At 34.9% G+C, this 17527-nt stretch overlaps 1 protein-coding gene across 2 annotated transcripts in view; it reads left to right on the top strand.

Annotated features, from left to right (window-relative positions):
* Window positions 1–14163, top strand: part of NTN4 (netrin 4) — a 111018-nt gene extending 96855 nt beyond the window's left edge. For both annotated transcript variants that reach the window (XM_082349538.1, XM_082349537.1), the window contains exons 8-10: window positions 4405–4473; window positions 7277–7447; window positions 12727–14163. In XM_082349538.1, coding sequence (XP_082205664.1) covers window positions 4405–4473; window positions 7277–7447; window positions 12727–12863 — 377 coding nt within the window. In that variant the 3' untranslated portion in view covers window positions 12864–14163. The remainder of the gene's footprint in view (window positions 1–4404; window positions 4474–7276; window positions 7448–12726) is intronic.
* Window positions 14164–17527: the final 3364 nt, after the last annotated feature.

Here is a 17527-nt window from a genome sequence, read left to right as displayed (position 1 = left end):
TAAAGCAGGGATGTGGGATAAGAAATACTTGAGAGGGACATACTTTTAAATGGGGTGATCAGAAAAGTCCTATGAAAGGACTTTTGAGAAAAAAACCTGAAGAAGGTAAGAGAGTGAGCTATACAGATAACAGAGGAAAGAGAGTTTAGGCAGAAGATACAGCAAGTACAGAAACCCTGAGGTGAGACTAGGCCTGGCTTATTTAGGAAACAGCAAGGAGGCCAGTGTGGCTGAAGCAGAGTAAGAAACCACAGTTTTAATACATTCTCATAGAGAATTTATGGGCCTTTCAAGAATCAAGAACTCAAATTATAGAAACACTTGGTATCTGCAATTCCATATCATGGGTTTTTTTTCACTTAACATAATCTTATGATCATTTTCCTAATTGGTTTCATTTTAATTCACAACAGGAAAGAAGGTGGGAAAGATAAGGTAATACGAAGTTGTCATATTTATCTTTTTTAGCATTTGAAAAGGAAAAATCTTTCCCATTAATTTTGTGCCTTAATGCTACGTAGTCTGAATTCTATGATGTTAACTTTAATAACCACTTTTGAAAGATTTCTTCTCTTTTTCTAACACAGTGGTTTTCAGAATTCTCCAACTTTGTCTGCCAAGCCAAATCTGTAAAAATCAAGGTTCTAGTGCCATAAGACGTTAAGCCAATTATCATGTTACTAGGGAGGGAGCTGGCAGCACACTAATGAAGCACATAACGGTGCTGGCATCAGACTAACTCCAGACTCTCATGTCCACAACAGCTGTTAGGTCTCTGATGTCCCCAGAGAGTCTCTGAAATTCATCCAGATGAGCTCCGGATTGAGGAAGAGACTGTTCAGTCTCCTGCTACAGCAATATTCCCAATGGGTATAAAATAGTGCCCCTGGGCACCTTTTTCAACAGAAACGTGATAATCAGTTTTCTAAGCACTGTGGTTCATTTTCAAATCTATTTGCCTACCTACCTATTTACCTGCCATAAGTTTCCATAACTAGGAATATAATGCACTATACCAAGATACTCTTCATTTCTACCACTTCTTGTGGGGTAGAGCATCAGATGTAAAATTTCACTTCCTGTCCAACAAAACTGGCTTTAACTAGTACCAGAGAACTGTAAACAATACTTTTTTTTTGAAACGTTCTAACAACCCAGTATAACTAAATAGGTTTTCCTCTTCTTCCAAATTTCTTTTAAGAAAACACATCTGGGCTGAAGCCTAATCAAAAACAGATTTATTCAAAAGCAAATTTTAATGTCTGATTTCTTAACATATGAAAAGGGAGTACTGGAAAGCAGCCAAGGAAAGGTCTTCAAGTAACAGACTTATTCATGTTCTTTTTATTAAATTTTTTTTTCTTTTTTCTTTTTTCTTTTCTTATACAATTTTTAAAGGTTACTTTCCATTTACAGTTATTAGTATATTCACTATAAATATTCCCTATATTCCCCATGTTGTACAATACATCCTTGAGCCTATTTTATACCCAATAGTTTGTACCTCCCACTCCCCCACCCCAATATTGTCCCTCCCTACTCATGTTCTTATAGGCTCAAGGACTAAAGAGAAGAGCATTATGTTGAGGAGTAAGATATGCATGGTAGTTACCATACTCTCTTGCTTTGGTGGAATCATCAAAGGCCGTGGGCTGTCCACTCAGGTTGCTACAATTTCTGAATGAGCAATCCTCTGCTTTGTTTAGATGATAAGCAATATTATTTAACAAATCACAACAGCTCATTTTAAGCATCTTTATCTTTCCCACTATTTAATTCCACTGTGATTTTCTACGTGCAGATCTCGTTCTGGTTTCTCAAGAAACTTTAGCTAGAGCCAGTATGTCAATATTTTCCATTTTCCATATCTACCTACCCAATCTCACCAGAATCACACTCTCATTTCCACTTGTATGTCTGTCAGCATCTCTAATTCATTATATTCTCCTCGTACTAGACCTCTGTTGTTTTTTGCCTGACCAGATCCATTTCCCCTTCTTTCTTGCTATTTCTGTGGTAGCTCAACCCAGTTTTTCTTTGGGGAACCACTCTTCCGCCATTTAATACAGTTTTAGAGAGGCCAATCAGATGTTCTGTCCCTAGAATTTAAATCTTGAGCTGAAAGTGACAAATTCTGAAAATGATTAGAGTTCATGATTCCAATGGCAAAGTCATAAAGAGACTGCCCAATAGATCTCTGGAGCTCTCTTGTTTCTTGTCCTTTCAGAGTTCTGGTTCTTAGGCTTTTTCTCCTTTCTATGAGCTACTCAATAAACTTTCAATAATTAAATTAGACTATTGATTACTACAAAAAAAAAACAACTTAATACACTCCTAAAATGCTCTCCTTCTCCTAACTTCCCTATTTCTGTTAGTGAAACTACAATCCTCTCTGTCACCTTGGCTGAAAATTTCAAGTACATTTTTATGTTTCCTCATAAAATTGGATGCTTGTCCTCATCCAATCCAGTGACAGGATTTGTAGACCTGTAGACCCTAACTCTGCAGCATCCCTTGATATTTCTTCCTATCTACACCCATGGCCACCTCTCAGACCCACATCCCATCTGCCTTAGAAAGACAGTACAATGGAAAGATCGGGGGCTTCAGATTCTCCCCAACCCAGGCTTAAAATCTGGCTTTTCTACTTGTTAGCTATACGCTGCCTTGAACAAGCTAATTAACCTCTCTGAGCCTTTCTTTTTTCATTTGTTAATAGTACCTCTCTCATAACCTTATTGTAAATATTAAATAAGATCATATGGATAAAATTCCTTATAAACTTTATGGCTTATAGTTGGTACTCAATTTAGTTACTGTTGTGTGTTACCAATTTCACTAGTTTCTAACTGGTCCCTGTCTTCATTTTTTCTCCATTCCAATAGTTTTGATACGGTAATGCCAGATTAATTTTCATATATATATTTTTAAATTCATGTAACTTCTTTAAGCTGATAGCTTTGAAAATTCCCCTTTATCTAACAAATTAAATTCAGGCCCTAACTGCATATCAATCAAGGTCCTCCATGATACCTTCTATTATTCTCAACTCAATCTGTACCCAGGATAAACAGAACAACTGGTTCTTCCATGAACACTCTCTCCCCTTTCTCTCTTACATTTCTTTGCTCATCCTTTTATCTCTGTATTCCTGTCAAATTTCTATTTGTTAGAATCTTAGATGAGTAAATAAATGTAAAAGACTTAAAATAGTGTCTGGCATGTAGTAAGTGCTCCCCAGCAAATGTTACCTGCTGTTATGCCACTCAGTGCCTATAAAATGCAATGTGTGAGGGTAGGAGGGGAGGGGTTAGGGAAGAGGTAGAATTATACCTAATTGTTAAATCAGTAAGAATGAAAATCCTGGGGAATTTCCTGGTGGTCCAGTGGTTAGGACTCTGCTCTCACTGCCGAGGGCCCGCGTTTGATCCCTGGCCGGGGAACTAAAATCCCACAAGCTGAGCGGCATGGCCAAAAAAAAAAAAGAATGAAAATCCTATCCATTCTGGGCTTTAAGAATATAAAGATGAATAATAAGACATAACCATTGTCCTCAAGGATCACAGTCTAGAGAGGGAACAGGTACATAAATAAGTATAAGAATGCTATTATAGACTATGTACAAAGGCATTTTGAAAGTCTTCCAAAGATTTCTTCTGGCAAATCTTTCATACATCATAATTGTAATACACAATTTTAACTGTTGGGAGAAAATAACCTAGTTATTCTTCAAAGTCCACTTCAAATCGTTCTTCAGCCATGAAGCCTTTTTCCATCTTCCCAAACATGTGGCCTTCCCATCCAAGCATATTGTACCTGACCTAGAACACTTATTACTGTTTACACACTTACTTTATTCACCTTACTGAATTATAAGCCTTAAGGCAAGAATTGTATCTTGCTCATCTTTATATACTCTGAAGTATGTAGCATCATGTCCTGCACATGATAGGTGCTTAATAAATATTTTAAAAATTGGATAGCATTACCTTCAAAGGATTTCTCAATGATTTGATTTGATTTGATTTTTATTGTGGTGAACATTAATTGTAAGAAAACAGTTGTCTTTCTTATAGGTTAACCATTCAGTTGTTCCATTCCATTAGCATGGAATATTAATCCAGACTATATTTAGCATAACATCAATTACAAGCATTAAAATATATCATTGTTTCTACATTTCTATATTTCTCTTAGGTCAATACTTTATTGGATGATAACTAATTCAAAAAATGACTCTATTTCTTTTGAGTGACTTTTCATGGTTTCTTATGGATTATATCGTATGAATCACTCAAGCCTTAAAGAGTTATGCCACTTGGATTTACTTGCGATTGTTTTTTGTTTTGTTTTTTTTTACTTTTTTTCTAAATAACTAACACCATTTTCATTTACTTTCTGTAGGTAAATGTGAGTGTAAGGAACAGGGGTTAAGAAACTCCAAGGCATTCTGTGGAATGAAATATTCATACGGTGAGTTTGAAGTGCTTGAATGCTTCTAAGGATCTATTCAAACTAAGTACAAAGAGTTCTTAAGGAAATGGGTGGCCTGGTTTATGACATTCACAGTAAATCAAAGCACTAGTCTTATATAATAATAGTAAACATAGTAGTCTGGCCTTGACCTAGATTTTCCTAATAGAGATGGTGTTGAATGTAATGGTGAGAGCAGGAGGCTTTTAGAGCAAAAGCAGGGTTATCCTGCTATGTGGAAAAGAGGCAAAGAAGAAAAAGAAAAAAATCTTGACACGTAATCCTTTCTTATAAATGCTTCTTGTATTAGTAATCTAAAAGGGAAGCCTCTAGCCACTTAAATGATTTCTCAGCCAGTTTATCCTGTAGTACTACTAGGCAGAAATCAGTTTAAAGCAGTATATTTCACAGTGATTAAAAGCTCAGGCTTTGGGCTCAGACCTACATGGGTTTTATTTGTGGTTTGTTGGGTGGGTAACTTAACGTCTCCAGACTTCCTCATCTGTAAAATAGGGATGACGCCACCTTCCCCATGAAATGAGATTTTTGAAAAGCACACAGCACATTACCTTGCACATACTAGATGCTCAGTCAGTGTTAGGGAGGAGGAAGGGGAAATATAGTGGGGAGGCCTTGAGACGAGCTCTCTGCCTGAGTCTCTTCCCTGCCCTCTCAGTATACTCTAGACTCCTCTACCTTTCAAATGTCAGGAAAATACAGTGTATGGACAAAGGAAAATGCCATTGCCCTAAGTAAAAACTGTTACTATCTTCAAATTCTAAATGGCTTTATGTTTATTATTAAGTATATTAAAGATGCCTTATCTTGCCAACATATCATTGACTAGTGTCTGAATCTTTTTATTATTCCATAATGTATACAGCATTATTTATTACTTATGCATTACAATGAAGAGAAAATTTTAAGTCATGATTTCTGAAACAAAACGTTTAGGTTCTTGATAACATTGTATTTAACCTCATAAAAGATAAAAACATAAATGTTAAAAACCTCAAAGATCTTATCTAAAATTATGTGCATATTTCCCTCCTTTCACCTGCCAACTTAGTTAAATAATAGAAGCAAACTTTTGAAATGCATAGTGCCCAGTAAAGAAAAGTCAGTTTAGAGGGAAAGGTATTTACTATTAAAAGCGAAAAAACATGACAATTTAGTCCAAAGTCATTCAGTTCAATAGAAATATCAACTGGTTTTCATTATCACATAGATTCAGTAGCTCTATGACTGAATTTACAAATAACCACATTGGTATCTTTTAATACAACTGTATTATTTTCTGCTTAAGAGAACTTGAATGCTTTTAATGATGTCATAAAGTATCTTGGTCTTATTAAGTGCAATATAACTATAGACTTGGGGAAAAATGGTCTCCCCCTCCCCATTCTCTGACTTAATAGAAAAAATACTCGATTCATTTTGTTTATTCTTTTAGCAAATATTTATTGAGTTATAATAGTGAGTCGATAAGGTTACTGCTCTCTTTGAGCTTACAGTCTAGTAGAAAAATAATAGTGAACTTTTATTGAGCATTGGCCAAGTGCGAGGGGCTACTACAATATGTACCCTTCATGCATTTATCTTACGAGGGTTCTAGTCCAAAGTCTACCTCTAATCAATCAGTCATACACGTTTGAGCAGTTTACTTAATTACTTAAAACTTGCTTTCTCATACATAAAACAAGACTAGATGAGCTCTTAAGAGCCCTTAGACGTCTAAAATTTGGTGAATCTATAATTTGGTGAATTTGGTGAATCTACAAAGAAAACATGGCCGTCTGACAGCCATATTCTCAGGATATGGTACCAGCCAAGATAGGGTTCTTTTATTACACACAATCTTCCATCATCTTCCAAGATATAGATGAGCCAGTAAGAACTCTCCTAATAATACAGAACATTGCATTCAGTGTTCCTTAGGTCTATGTTTTTCCCCACCCCAATTTATCCCATTACTTGATCCCTATCCACATCCATTTCATAGATGGAAGAACATAATAGAATCAGGAGTCATATCGAAAACTGGAGCTCTGCCATCACGTAGGACAGCTTCCTAATCCCAGTCAGCTTGCATTTTACACCAGGGAAGAAAATTAAGTAATCAATAATATTATTTAATCTCTTTAGAATACACAAAATATGTCCTGGCAGTAACATTTTGCTTTTTGTCATAACATTACACAAAGCTAGCTATAAGAGTATAATATAGTCAGAATCTAAATAAAAACCAGGATAACAATTCTACTTCCTGTGCATCTTTTTTCTATTTAGATTTGATAGCTGAATGTGTTTAAAATTTATTTGCAGTAGGCAAATGGCTGATATTCTCTTAGCATAGTGATATGGACAGAAGTAGCAGTTGAAAAATGTAAGAAAGAAGAGGATAGTTAATATAGATAAATGAGATGAAGTCAGTGCAAAATCAATGAGCCTAATGATTTTCTTTCTTTTTATTGAGGTGTATACAGTTAATGTACAATATTATATGTTTCAGGTGTACAACTAACGATTTACAATTTTTAAAGGTTATATTCCATTTACAGTTATTATAAAATATTGGCTATATTCCCTGTGTTGTACAATACAATATATTCTTGTAGCTTATCTATTTTATACATAGTAGTTTGTACCTCTTAATCCCTAATGATTTTTAAAGCAAATTTCCACATTATCATCATTGGTTCACTTTTCCATTATACTCTGAAATGCATATTTAAGTTGTTCAAAGTTCAAAGGATAGTATGAAATTCTATGCATTTTGACTTTTGGAATTGTGTTGTTACAGTGCTAAAAATAAAGATTTTATCAGCTCATGATAAAGGATCTCATGCTGAGGTCAATGTGAAGATTAAAAAAGTCTTAAAATCCACCAAATTGAAAATTTTACGAGGAAAACGAACATTATATCCAGAATCATGGACTAACAGAGGCTGCACTTGTCCAATCCTCAACCCTGGTGAGCATTAGTCTCTTCTAGCTTGTTACCTACCGTGTTTCTGCTGATTTGCTGCTAGTCCTACATTCTCTGAACCACAACCTAAATAAACTCAGCAAGAGTATCTCTCCTTTTCACCATCTGATCTAGGGAAAATCCAAATGGAATTCTTTGAACTGACATCAAAAATTTTTTCTCTTTCACATGCTCTATAAAAGTAAAATATTCTAAAATCCAGCAATATAATATTTTCTGTCCTGAAAGAGAAGTCTCAGATTGGTTCCAGGTATCAGTAGCAAGGAAAGCACTTTCATGAATTTATCTGCCAATAATACTGTATTGGAAAGCTAGGTCCTATTATGATGCCCTGGTTAGAGCTTGCTCCCAAAAGGGAGTTCAAATGCAAAATTCCATCTGTGCAAATAATATCTAATTCATTTTTACTGTTGCATGAGAAGCATCTGTTTCTCCTGGATAGAAAACAACTCTCAAGTTCTCATCATCTTCTTTTTCATTAAATGATCATTTTGGTTTCAAATTAGAAACAGCAAAAATAAACAAACAACAACAAAACTACAGAATCTTAGAGAAACTTGCAGTGGAGGGAAATTTGCACTTTAAAACATTGTGGCAGACATAGAGGCAAGCAAGTAAGCACGGGATTCATACCTGTTCACTCTACAAGTACACTCCTCATACTGTGTCATAAGCTGCTTATTTCTGTCTCCCTCATTAAATTTGAGAATGGGATTTAGATTTTTGACCATACTATCTCCAGGGCCTACCATTAGTACCCAAACAATAGTAACAAAGTACCCACAGAGTAAGTTCTAGTAAAACAAATAATATATTTTTTAATCTTCTGTATTTCCCTGTTTACGAAGTTGCCAGCTGTGTCTTAATGGCACTGCTGAAACAGGTGTGTAATTTGTGTTCTGGATCTAATTCTTTTCAAATTTAAGTCCAGGAAACCACAGTTATGTTAAGAAGTCATTTATGGTCTTTGGTTAATAAATTTGAGAGAAATAGATAACTGAGTGAGAGAAAGAGAAAGAGAGAGAAAAACTATCAATAAAATACTCCCCGCAACCTAAACGATCTACACAGTGATATAAATCTCTTGACTTTTGACTATTGGCTAATCTCTCACACCCTTTTATACCTCTTCATATTTTATTTAAATTAATCTAAATTTTAATAAGGAAAATTTTAAAGACATTTTAAAATAAATATGTTTACAAAGAACAAATGAATTAATCAGAATCTTGGATTTTGAATACCGGAGACTAGGAGTCATCAATTTAAGTTCTGTTTCCCGGGGCTCTTTCTATAAGCACTTTCTACTATCTTGGCAAAAAAAAAGAAAGAAAGAAAGAAATACACTCAGTTTTTTAGTAAGACATTATAAACAAAAGCTTTGACAATCTGAGCCACCCTCCAGGAAGTGAACTATACTTCCTAATCAGATTTCTGCCAAATAGAGTAAAAGAATCAACTGAGTTCATCACAATTGAAAACATAAGCACAATTATTCAAAGAATTCTTGAAAACATGTTTATTCACTTTGATGAAAAGACTAGAACCTGCCAAAGCAAAACCAGACACTCTTTCATTTCACTTTGTTTTTCCATTTTACAAGTTCAATAGCTAAGGCCAAAGAGAGCTGATAAGAAAACTCTGAAACTTTAAACGCCAACATTTCCTTTGCTACTTTTGAAAAGGAGTAATCTAATTGGCATCCCTGCAAATTCATTCATTCCTCCATTCATACATACATACACTTACTCATTCATCAATCATATATTTTAGATTACCAAGACTAGCAGTAAAGTATTATATTTTCTTTCTCTATGGTTACAAAGTAAACTTTGCGCCCTCAAACTTACAGCAAGGTTGGGACTTCCCTGGTGGCGCAGTGGTTAAGAATCCGCCTACCAATGCAGGGGACACAGGTTTGAGCCCTAGGCCAGGAAGATCCCACATACCGCAGAGCAACTAAGCCCATGTGCCACAACTACTGAGCCTGTGCTCTAGAGCCCGTGAGCCACAACTACTGAGCCTGCGTGGCACAACTACTGCAGCCCGTGTGCCTAGAGCCTGTGCTCCGCAACAAAGAGAAGCCACCACAATGAGAAGCCCGCTCACCGCAACGAAGAGTAGCCCCCGCTCACCGCAACTAGAGAAAGCCCGCGCACAGCAACAATGACCCAACGCAGCCAAAAAATAAAAATAAATAAATAAATAAAAACTTATAGCAAGGTAGATGTCAAAAGCATAGAGATAGGAAAATAAAATGTAAATGCTAATAAGTAATACAACAGGTAACATTGTTTTCCATGCTAACTTTTGGCATGATGCTGTTCCATAATTTATGGATTTATTCAGCATCATTTTTATTAGTTTAATTTATATTTATACTTCAAAGTAATGTCAAACTCCTATAATATTTGTTCTATTTATAGTTTCAAAGTAAATTCATTTAAACTACTAGACTTAGGGCTTCCCTGGTGGTGCAGTGGTTGGGAATCTGCCTGCCAATGCAGGGGACACTGGTTCCAGCCCTGGTCTGGGAAGATCCCACATGCCGCGGAGCAACTAGGCCCGTGAGCCACAACTACTGAGCCTCCGCGTCTGGAGCCTGTGCTCCGCAACAAGAGAGGCCGCAATAGTGAGAGGCCCACGCACCGCGATGAAGAGTGGCCCCCGCTCGCCGCAACTAGAGAAAGCCCTCGCACAGAAACGAAGACCCAACACAGCCAAAAATAAATAAATAAATAATAATTTTAAAAACTTCCTTATAAAAAATAATAATAATTTAAAAAATAAAATAAAATACTAGACTTAACACTGAAAGTTTCCTAAAAATTGTTTATCGTATTTTTAAATGAGGATTTTATTATTTTAGAGATGATACAAACAATATCAAGACGATTATGTTTTAACTAGTCTGTTAATTAAATATTGGGATTCTTTTTCATGAAGAAGCTAAGGTTACCCTTTAAAGAATTTAAATACCTTATAATCCATCTTACATATATATATATGTATATATTTTAACAAAAATGAAATCATAAGTATATGCTTCATTCTGCAACCTACTTTATTCAGTTATTATCTTTACCTTCAGTTTTAATTTTCATATACTCTAATACTCAGATCATATTCCAATTTCCCAATTGATCCCAAAATGTTCTTTAGACGTGGTTTGTCCTTGCCAGTATTCAATCCAGAATCACACATTGTATCTAGTTTTTAAGTCCCTCAAGTATCTTTTATTCATGCAGAGTTTCTTTTTAGTATTGAAGAAATTATTGTTGTTGAAGAAACCAGGCCAGGTGTCCTGTAGATTATCCTGCCTTCTATATTTGTCTGGTTGGTTCTTTGTGGTGTCATTTAGCTTGTCTCTCTACTTCCTATATTTCTTGTAATCATAAAGAAAAGCTTGATAGACTCAAGATAAACATTTTGTCTAGAATTCATCATAGCTATTGTTGTGTGCTTCATGTTAAATCACATCACAAGATATATAGTACCTGGATGACCCACCGTCAGGGTTGCTAAACTTGACTCGGGTTGGAGTGATTACAGTCTGATCTCTCCATTGGGTTCCCTTTTGAGACTAGAAAACAATGAGTATGAGTTACTTAGTCACTAAGCAAACATCCAGTTCCCCATTAACTATTCAATTTAATGATTTTATCACCAATTGGCAATCCCTTCCTCAATGAATAATTTCATTAGAATTTGAGAAATGATGTTTTTCTAATTTCACCTAATTCCCTTCATTTATCAATTAACATTATTCTGTAAGAGGACTTTCTCTCCCAAGCTGGGCTATTAGGTTACCATGAAATATAGTTCCTATTATAAAAGCAGGATAAATGCTAAATTCTTTCCTTTAATTTCCAATTTCCAAAGTAAGGAATGGTTTTAACAACTGTCTCAAGATGACAAGTTAATTTTTCTCTGGATTTCTCTTTTTTGAGTATCACTTTGGAATTATGGATTTTTGTTGATTCAGTATGTTAACACACACAATTATTACATTCTTGGTGCTCAAATTATCACAACTTTGGCGAGTTATAACCCTCTCTTGCTGGTTCCTGTATCCTTTTAAAATGATTCCCATTAACCTTTGAAAGCTTCCTTGCTTTTTTTAGCACAATAAGAAATCCCATGCTTACCTTGTATCTTCCTGCCCTGGACCTAAAAAAAGCATTTCTTCAAGAAGCCTTGTTTAGTTTTGTTTTGTCTTTAGTGAGACCTGTTATTAGAGACATTATGTTTGTTACAGGTGTTCATTACCACTGGAATGACATTTTTAAAGCCATTTTAGTGCATGAACAAGACTGTATATATTAAACCATGAGTTTAAATTGATATTTTCAATTGAATTTTAACATCTCATGTTTTCCCTTAACTTGAGTTTTAAAGTATATGTCTCTTTATCTTATATAGGAAAGTTTTATTTTATAAATGTAATTACTTATTTGCTCTACCCTATAATATTAAAGAAAATTGTTTCAAAATACTAATATTGATATTACTACAGACATGTACTGAGGGAGATTATCACACTTCTTTTTATTAATGTATAGATAATGAGATTGTCCTTTTGGATTTTTATGTTTGTTAGCCAAAATTTTTACTTGAAGCCTGAAAAGAATTTTGAATTATAAAGTCAGCACTAGTCAAGTCTCATCTTTTTTTAAAGTATGACAAACAAACATTCTATATTCCAAAAACACATCGACTTTATATAGGAGACATGTGTTATTTTGTATAATCCATAGCTCTCTTCCAATACGTTTTCCCAAATGATTGTTTCACTTTTATAAAATCCTCCTTAATATACACTACCATACATAGTTAGTCTCCAAGAAATATTGAACTGTAGCAGCATGTTAAGTACCCACAGAATCCTCACTTCTTCACCATAGAGGGAAAGAGTAAAAATTCAACAATCAGACAGGCCTGAGCTTGAGTCAGGGTGCACTGCTTACTGGGAAACACTGTTTCTCAATCTTGCCAAGCCTCGTTTCCTCATTTGTAAAACAAGGAAAGAAGAAAGATAATACCTACTTCATAGGGTTATTTTCAAGATTAAATGAGATAATACATTTAAAGCACTTAGCGCATAATAAATATTTACTAAGTGTCAGCTATTATTGCCTATGACTCCCTATTTCAACTATGAATTTATAAAACCGTGAACCATGTATATATAAAACTGCTAAAGTCACATCTCTCCCTTCAATAAACTATGATACTACATAGTCCCTAATTTTGTTCTCTTTCAGGTTTGGAGTACCTTGTAGCAGGACATGAGGATGTAAGAACAGGCAAACTAGTCGTGAATATGAAAAGTTTTGTCCAGCACTGGAAACCATCTCTTGGAAGAAAAGTCATGGATATTTTGAAAAGAGAGTGCAAGTAACAGAAAAGGTGTATAGCACATAATGGCAATTCTCTATGTACAAAACACAAACATAATGGAAAGGAGACCTCAAAGATGAAACTGGAATTTTTTTTAGTGCCAAAATATATAGAAATGTTCCAATGCATGGCCCTTGTCTACCCCATCTCTTTTGGGCCCATGTTTAAATACAGTTTGTTTCATAAAGTGGAATGAAAAAATCCAATACCGATACCTATTTTCTATGGGACTGATTCTGAAATTCATAACTATTAAGAATATTTTAATAGCAGTAAGATATTTAGCAGTAATCCATTAAGGGCAATGCACCTAACAAGGACTCCTCCCATCTTCAGATATGTTACTTACATTTGTGCTACTTGAAGTAATTAATGAGATTTTAAGGAATCCCCAACCCTAGTATCAGAAAAGGTGTTTCTTTAAAAGAGCCTTCTCTTGCGTGATGTGTGTGAACTTTGGTCTGTGGGGTGTTAAATGGAACCTCTCCACATGTATATAGTATTTCATTGTATAAAGCACTTTACTACCTACCACTTGTGTTGTGAAAGTTTGGAGACTGCCGTTGACAGAAAAAAAAAAAAAGAAAAGGGCATGTAAGAAAACCTGCTGAAACAGAAGCACTATCACTACGCGCGGAAAAAAAGTGACCACAAAATGGAAGTTGTACTCTTTAAACTTGAACACTTGAGAGTAACTATGTGAAGATGCAACCTGAAAGGAGAATATGTTTGCATGAAGTCTCAGCTTTGGGATAGAGGTTAGATTCCACAGATACCGGCCATGATGAAACTTTTAAAAAAACTGAACAAGAAGAGACTCTAAAATAAGAGAAAGGAGTCATAAGTGTAGAAAATGCTTGGATAAAGAGGAAATGGACTTTAAATTTTAAAAAGCCCATTTATTTGCAATGCACTTGTATACACTTCACAAATTATTGTAGACACAATTTGTTTTATTTTTGTGTTTAGTATTTAAACCTGAATATGGAAACAGTTTCCTCCTTGTCTTTATTAGCAGTATATGGTCATTCTATTCACTCATTTTTTGACTCAATGTATGTGATAGTTCACCAAATTACAGTTTTTCATTATTATTTCTCTTCTGTACTCATGCATAACCACTATACATATCGTTTCTTCTGTACTTGAATATATAAAACGTGAACCACAGTGCCATAAGATTAACTTCACATACAGAACATATTTTTCCTGAGGTCCTGTGGACTTGCAAAAAATATATATATATTGCTCTGTTAATTTTTTATATTTCATATATGTAATAAAGGAATATGATCTCCTGATTTTTGCCTCATTTCCTGATCAACTCTTTCACTGATGCTAAAGATTACCTTCTCTTAATGAGGGAACTCAAATATAATTCCTTAAATTAAGAAAATCAAATAAGGACCTGGTATTTCTACTCTTATATTCTGGGGTTTGGGGATGGAGTGGAAGCTAATTCAGATGGGTTTACTTTCTGTAGCTGTTGGACGTGAACTTTTTCATCAGCTGCATTGCATTTTTTTATATTACATTTACTTTTTAACTAATTTAAAAAGTAATAAAAGTTCACTGTTGAAAATACAGAAAACCATAATGAGAAAAAAAAATGCCTATATTCCAACAATCGTGATAATAGCTGTTAGCAGTTTAGTGTAGATGCTGCTAGACTACTTTCTATGCATATACATACCTCTTATAGAACTGGAATTATACTATACATACTCTTATGAAGTCTGCTTTTATAACCTGTAGCCTATCTCTTAGTTTCTTACCTATTCCTATCTTATCCTGATAGATGGAATGCTATCTAATAGACATCATTTACAAGCAACTTATAAAACATGGTGGTAAGTACATCATACCAAGAAAAATATTTTGAATATGTCAGATATAGGATTTCCTTAAGTTTCAAAATTGCCAGGTTGCCTTTTTTTCCATTTCATTTTATATAAAATAGCTATTACACATTAAAAAGAAGAATATAAATAATATCTATTTTTTAAAAGAGTAGAAAGATGCCCACAATATATTATTCAGTGAAAGAAAATGACAGAACAATACTTACAGTATTAGTTCCCACCCCCAAAACACATTTATAATATATATAGCATCTCAAAAGTTCTGAGAGATAGATTATAGTAGTATTTACCCCTGCAGGGGAAAGAGAATTCTCACCTTTTATTTTGCATATGTCTGCATTGCTTGACTTTCTTTCATTGGTCACGTACTGCTTTTGTAATTTATTTTTTAAACACTTAAAATTTAATCAACTGTTTTTAAAGTATGGTCAAGCAAAATCATAACTGAAAGTTTAATTTAGCTAGTTTACCAAATTGCTGGGGCCCTATATGGTTTTCCAGTCTTTTTGATTAGAATCTTCACTAGGTGCTCTTTCAACACCTTTTTTGGCAACATTCCAAAACACAGGTCACTGTTATAATCATTTTTTAATGTTTTGATTCTCAAATCATTTGCAGCCCTTTCACTGCAGTTTTAATTTCCTATGAGCATTATTGGCTTCCAAAGTGAAAAAAAAAGGAAAGAAAAAGAAAAATAGAAGAAACCTCATGTTCCTCTTTGTAAAAGTAAACAACAAAATGAAATGTGAGCAAGCCGCCCCGTGACCCCACTCCCATTCCATCATTCTGCCACACTTCTGTATACCTTCTCACCCTTGGCATCTTTCAAAATAACCATCACAGTACCAAGGCAACAGAATCACATAAAACTTCCATCTATGGCTTCAGATGAACATGAATACTTCCTTCACGAGCTAGTGGGAAAGTCTCTGCCCCCAGAGCTTTATTCTCTGTATTGTTGGGCTTTATTAGCCAGCAGATTAGTTGCATAATCTCCACATACCTATGTGTATAATTTGTCTGAGGTCAACCCAGTCTATGCCTTCTTATTACATCACTTTCCCCATAGAGGAATGTTACTAATATTTGGTATTTGATGCAATGGAAATTCTCAATCACAGGATAATCTTTTAATAGTGAGGTCAAATCTGTAGGGATATGATGGCGAGTCCAAAAAGCAGTGTGCATCTGGCTGTATTAAACAGAGAGCAAGGCCTGTTACGGGTAAACATAGATCTTTGGGATACTTTGGGTTCTTGCAGAACAAGTCCCTTTCTAAATGATTAGAGACTTATCAACTCTGAAGGGTGGGGAAAAAAACCCTTGAAAATTCCTTGTGCTGGCTGTCCCTTTGCCACTCCTCTGGAATGCCTGAGAACAAGGAGCGCGAACACCGCCTTGGCTGTTCAGAGTTTTGTCAGAGGCCCCAGGACTGAATTGCCTTTGTGTTCATTGTTTCAATGAGAAGCAGTCCCCTAACCTAACTTTATCAAAGAGCCAAATTACTCACGATTTATTTCCCACAGTTTGGAAGGAAAATATTTATGAACAACCTCAAGTTTGCAAGGGAGATTGGTATGATAAAAATGGAATAGAAGCAAAAGGGTGTGTGCCTTGCATGACGGATTTTTTTAAAAAGTCTCTCAGAGAATGATTTGTCTGAGAATACTTTTTGAAAAATGATGCCCTTGTTCCTGCTTTCCTACACTTGCGCCAAAGGTATTTAAACATTTCTCTACTTTTTGAGCATTACTGACTGTGTTTGAGACCTGCAATATTTTAAATGACAAATTCTCAGCTTTATTATTAGTCAACTCACATAGGGTGAATGACCCAAAAAAGCAGAATACTAGTGAGAGAGAAAGAAATATGCACTGGGCCAAATAGATAGTTCCAGAATTGAGAAGCATGTTCTGTTAAGAGAGAGTTTTAGTAAATGCTGAACACATCTCTAGTTTCTTACTATGTAGTCACAGGTGGGTGGCTGTGTTCCAAAGTGTGATCATTAATAATGAGTCAATTTAGAAATCCAAAGCTCTCCAAGATTTACTGGGGATGATCAAATCATAGTGCACTTATCTGAATAGAGGGGAATGGCAGCCAGGCAGGGAAACTTGCTTCCCAGAAAGAAAAATAACCACTGTCAGCAACTTTTCACAGTGTGAACAACATGGTCCACCCAGAGACTCCCTGGACACCCCCTCCTCAGCCAGGGTACCATCAAGGATTTCCAACTTGGTGAATAAAAAATAAGAAAGATAATATATCAGTAGCAATCAATAATTAAGAAGGCACTTTTCTAAATGTTTTACATGTGTTATTCTTATTTGATCCTCCTAAGCACATGTAAAGGACATGCTATTATTACCTCCATTTCCCAGATAAGGAAACTGAGGCACAGAGAGACTAAATTGTCCAAGGACACTCAGCTAATAATTGTGACACCTGGGTTTGAACCCAAGCATTCTAATTCCCAGAGTCCATATTTCAACCACTAAAAGGGGATCCTAGCATTCAGAAAGGAATTCATGTGAGATGATGCCAACTGCACCATTTTCTCCATTGGCCATTTCATTTATTTATTTATTATTTATTTATTTATTGAAGTATAGTTGATTTACAATGTTGTGTTAGTTTCTGATGTACAGTGAAGTGACTCAGTTATACATATATATACATTCTTTTTCATATTCTTTTCCCCTATGGTTTATTAGAGGATATTGAATATAGTTCCCTGTGCTATACAATAAGACCTTGTTGTTTATCCATTCTATGTATAATAGTTTGCATCTGCTAGTCCCAT

The sequence above is a fragment of the Balaenoptera borealis genome (genome assembly GCF_965194805.1).
Source record: "Balaenoptera borealis genome assembly, chromosome: 13".
NCBI classification, from domain to species: domain Eukaryota; kingdom Metazoa; phylum Chordata; class Mammalia; order Artiodactyla; family Balaenopteridae; genus Balaenoptera; species Balaenoptera borealis.
The sequence above is the reverse complement of the archived record's forward strand: the minus strand, read 5'-3'. Positions and strand labels throughout refer to the sequence as shown.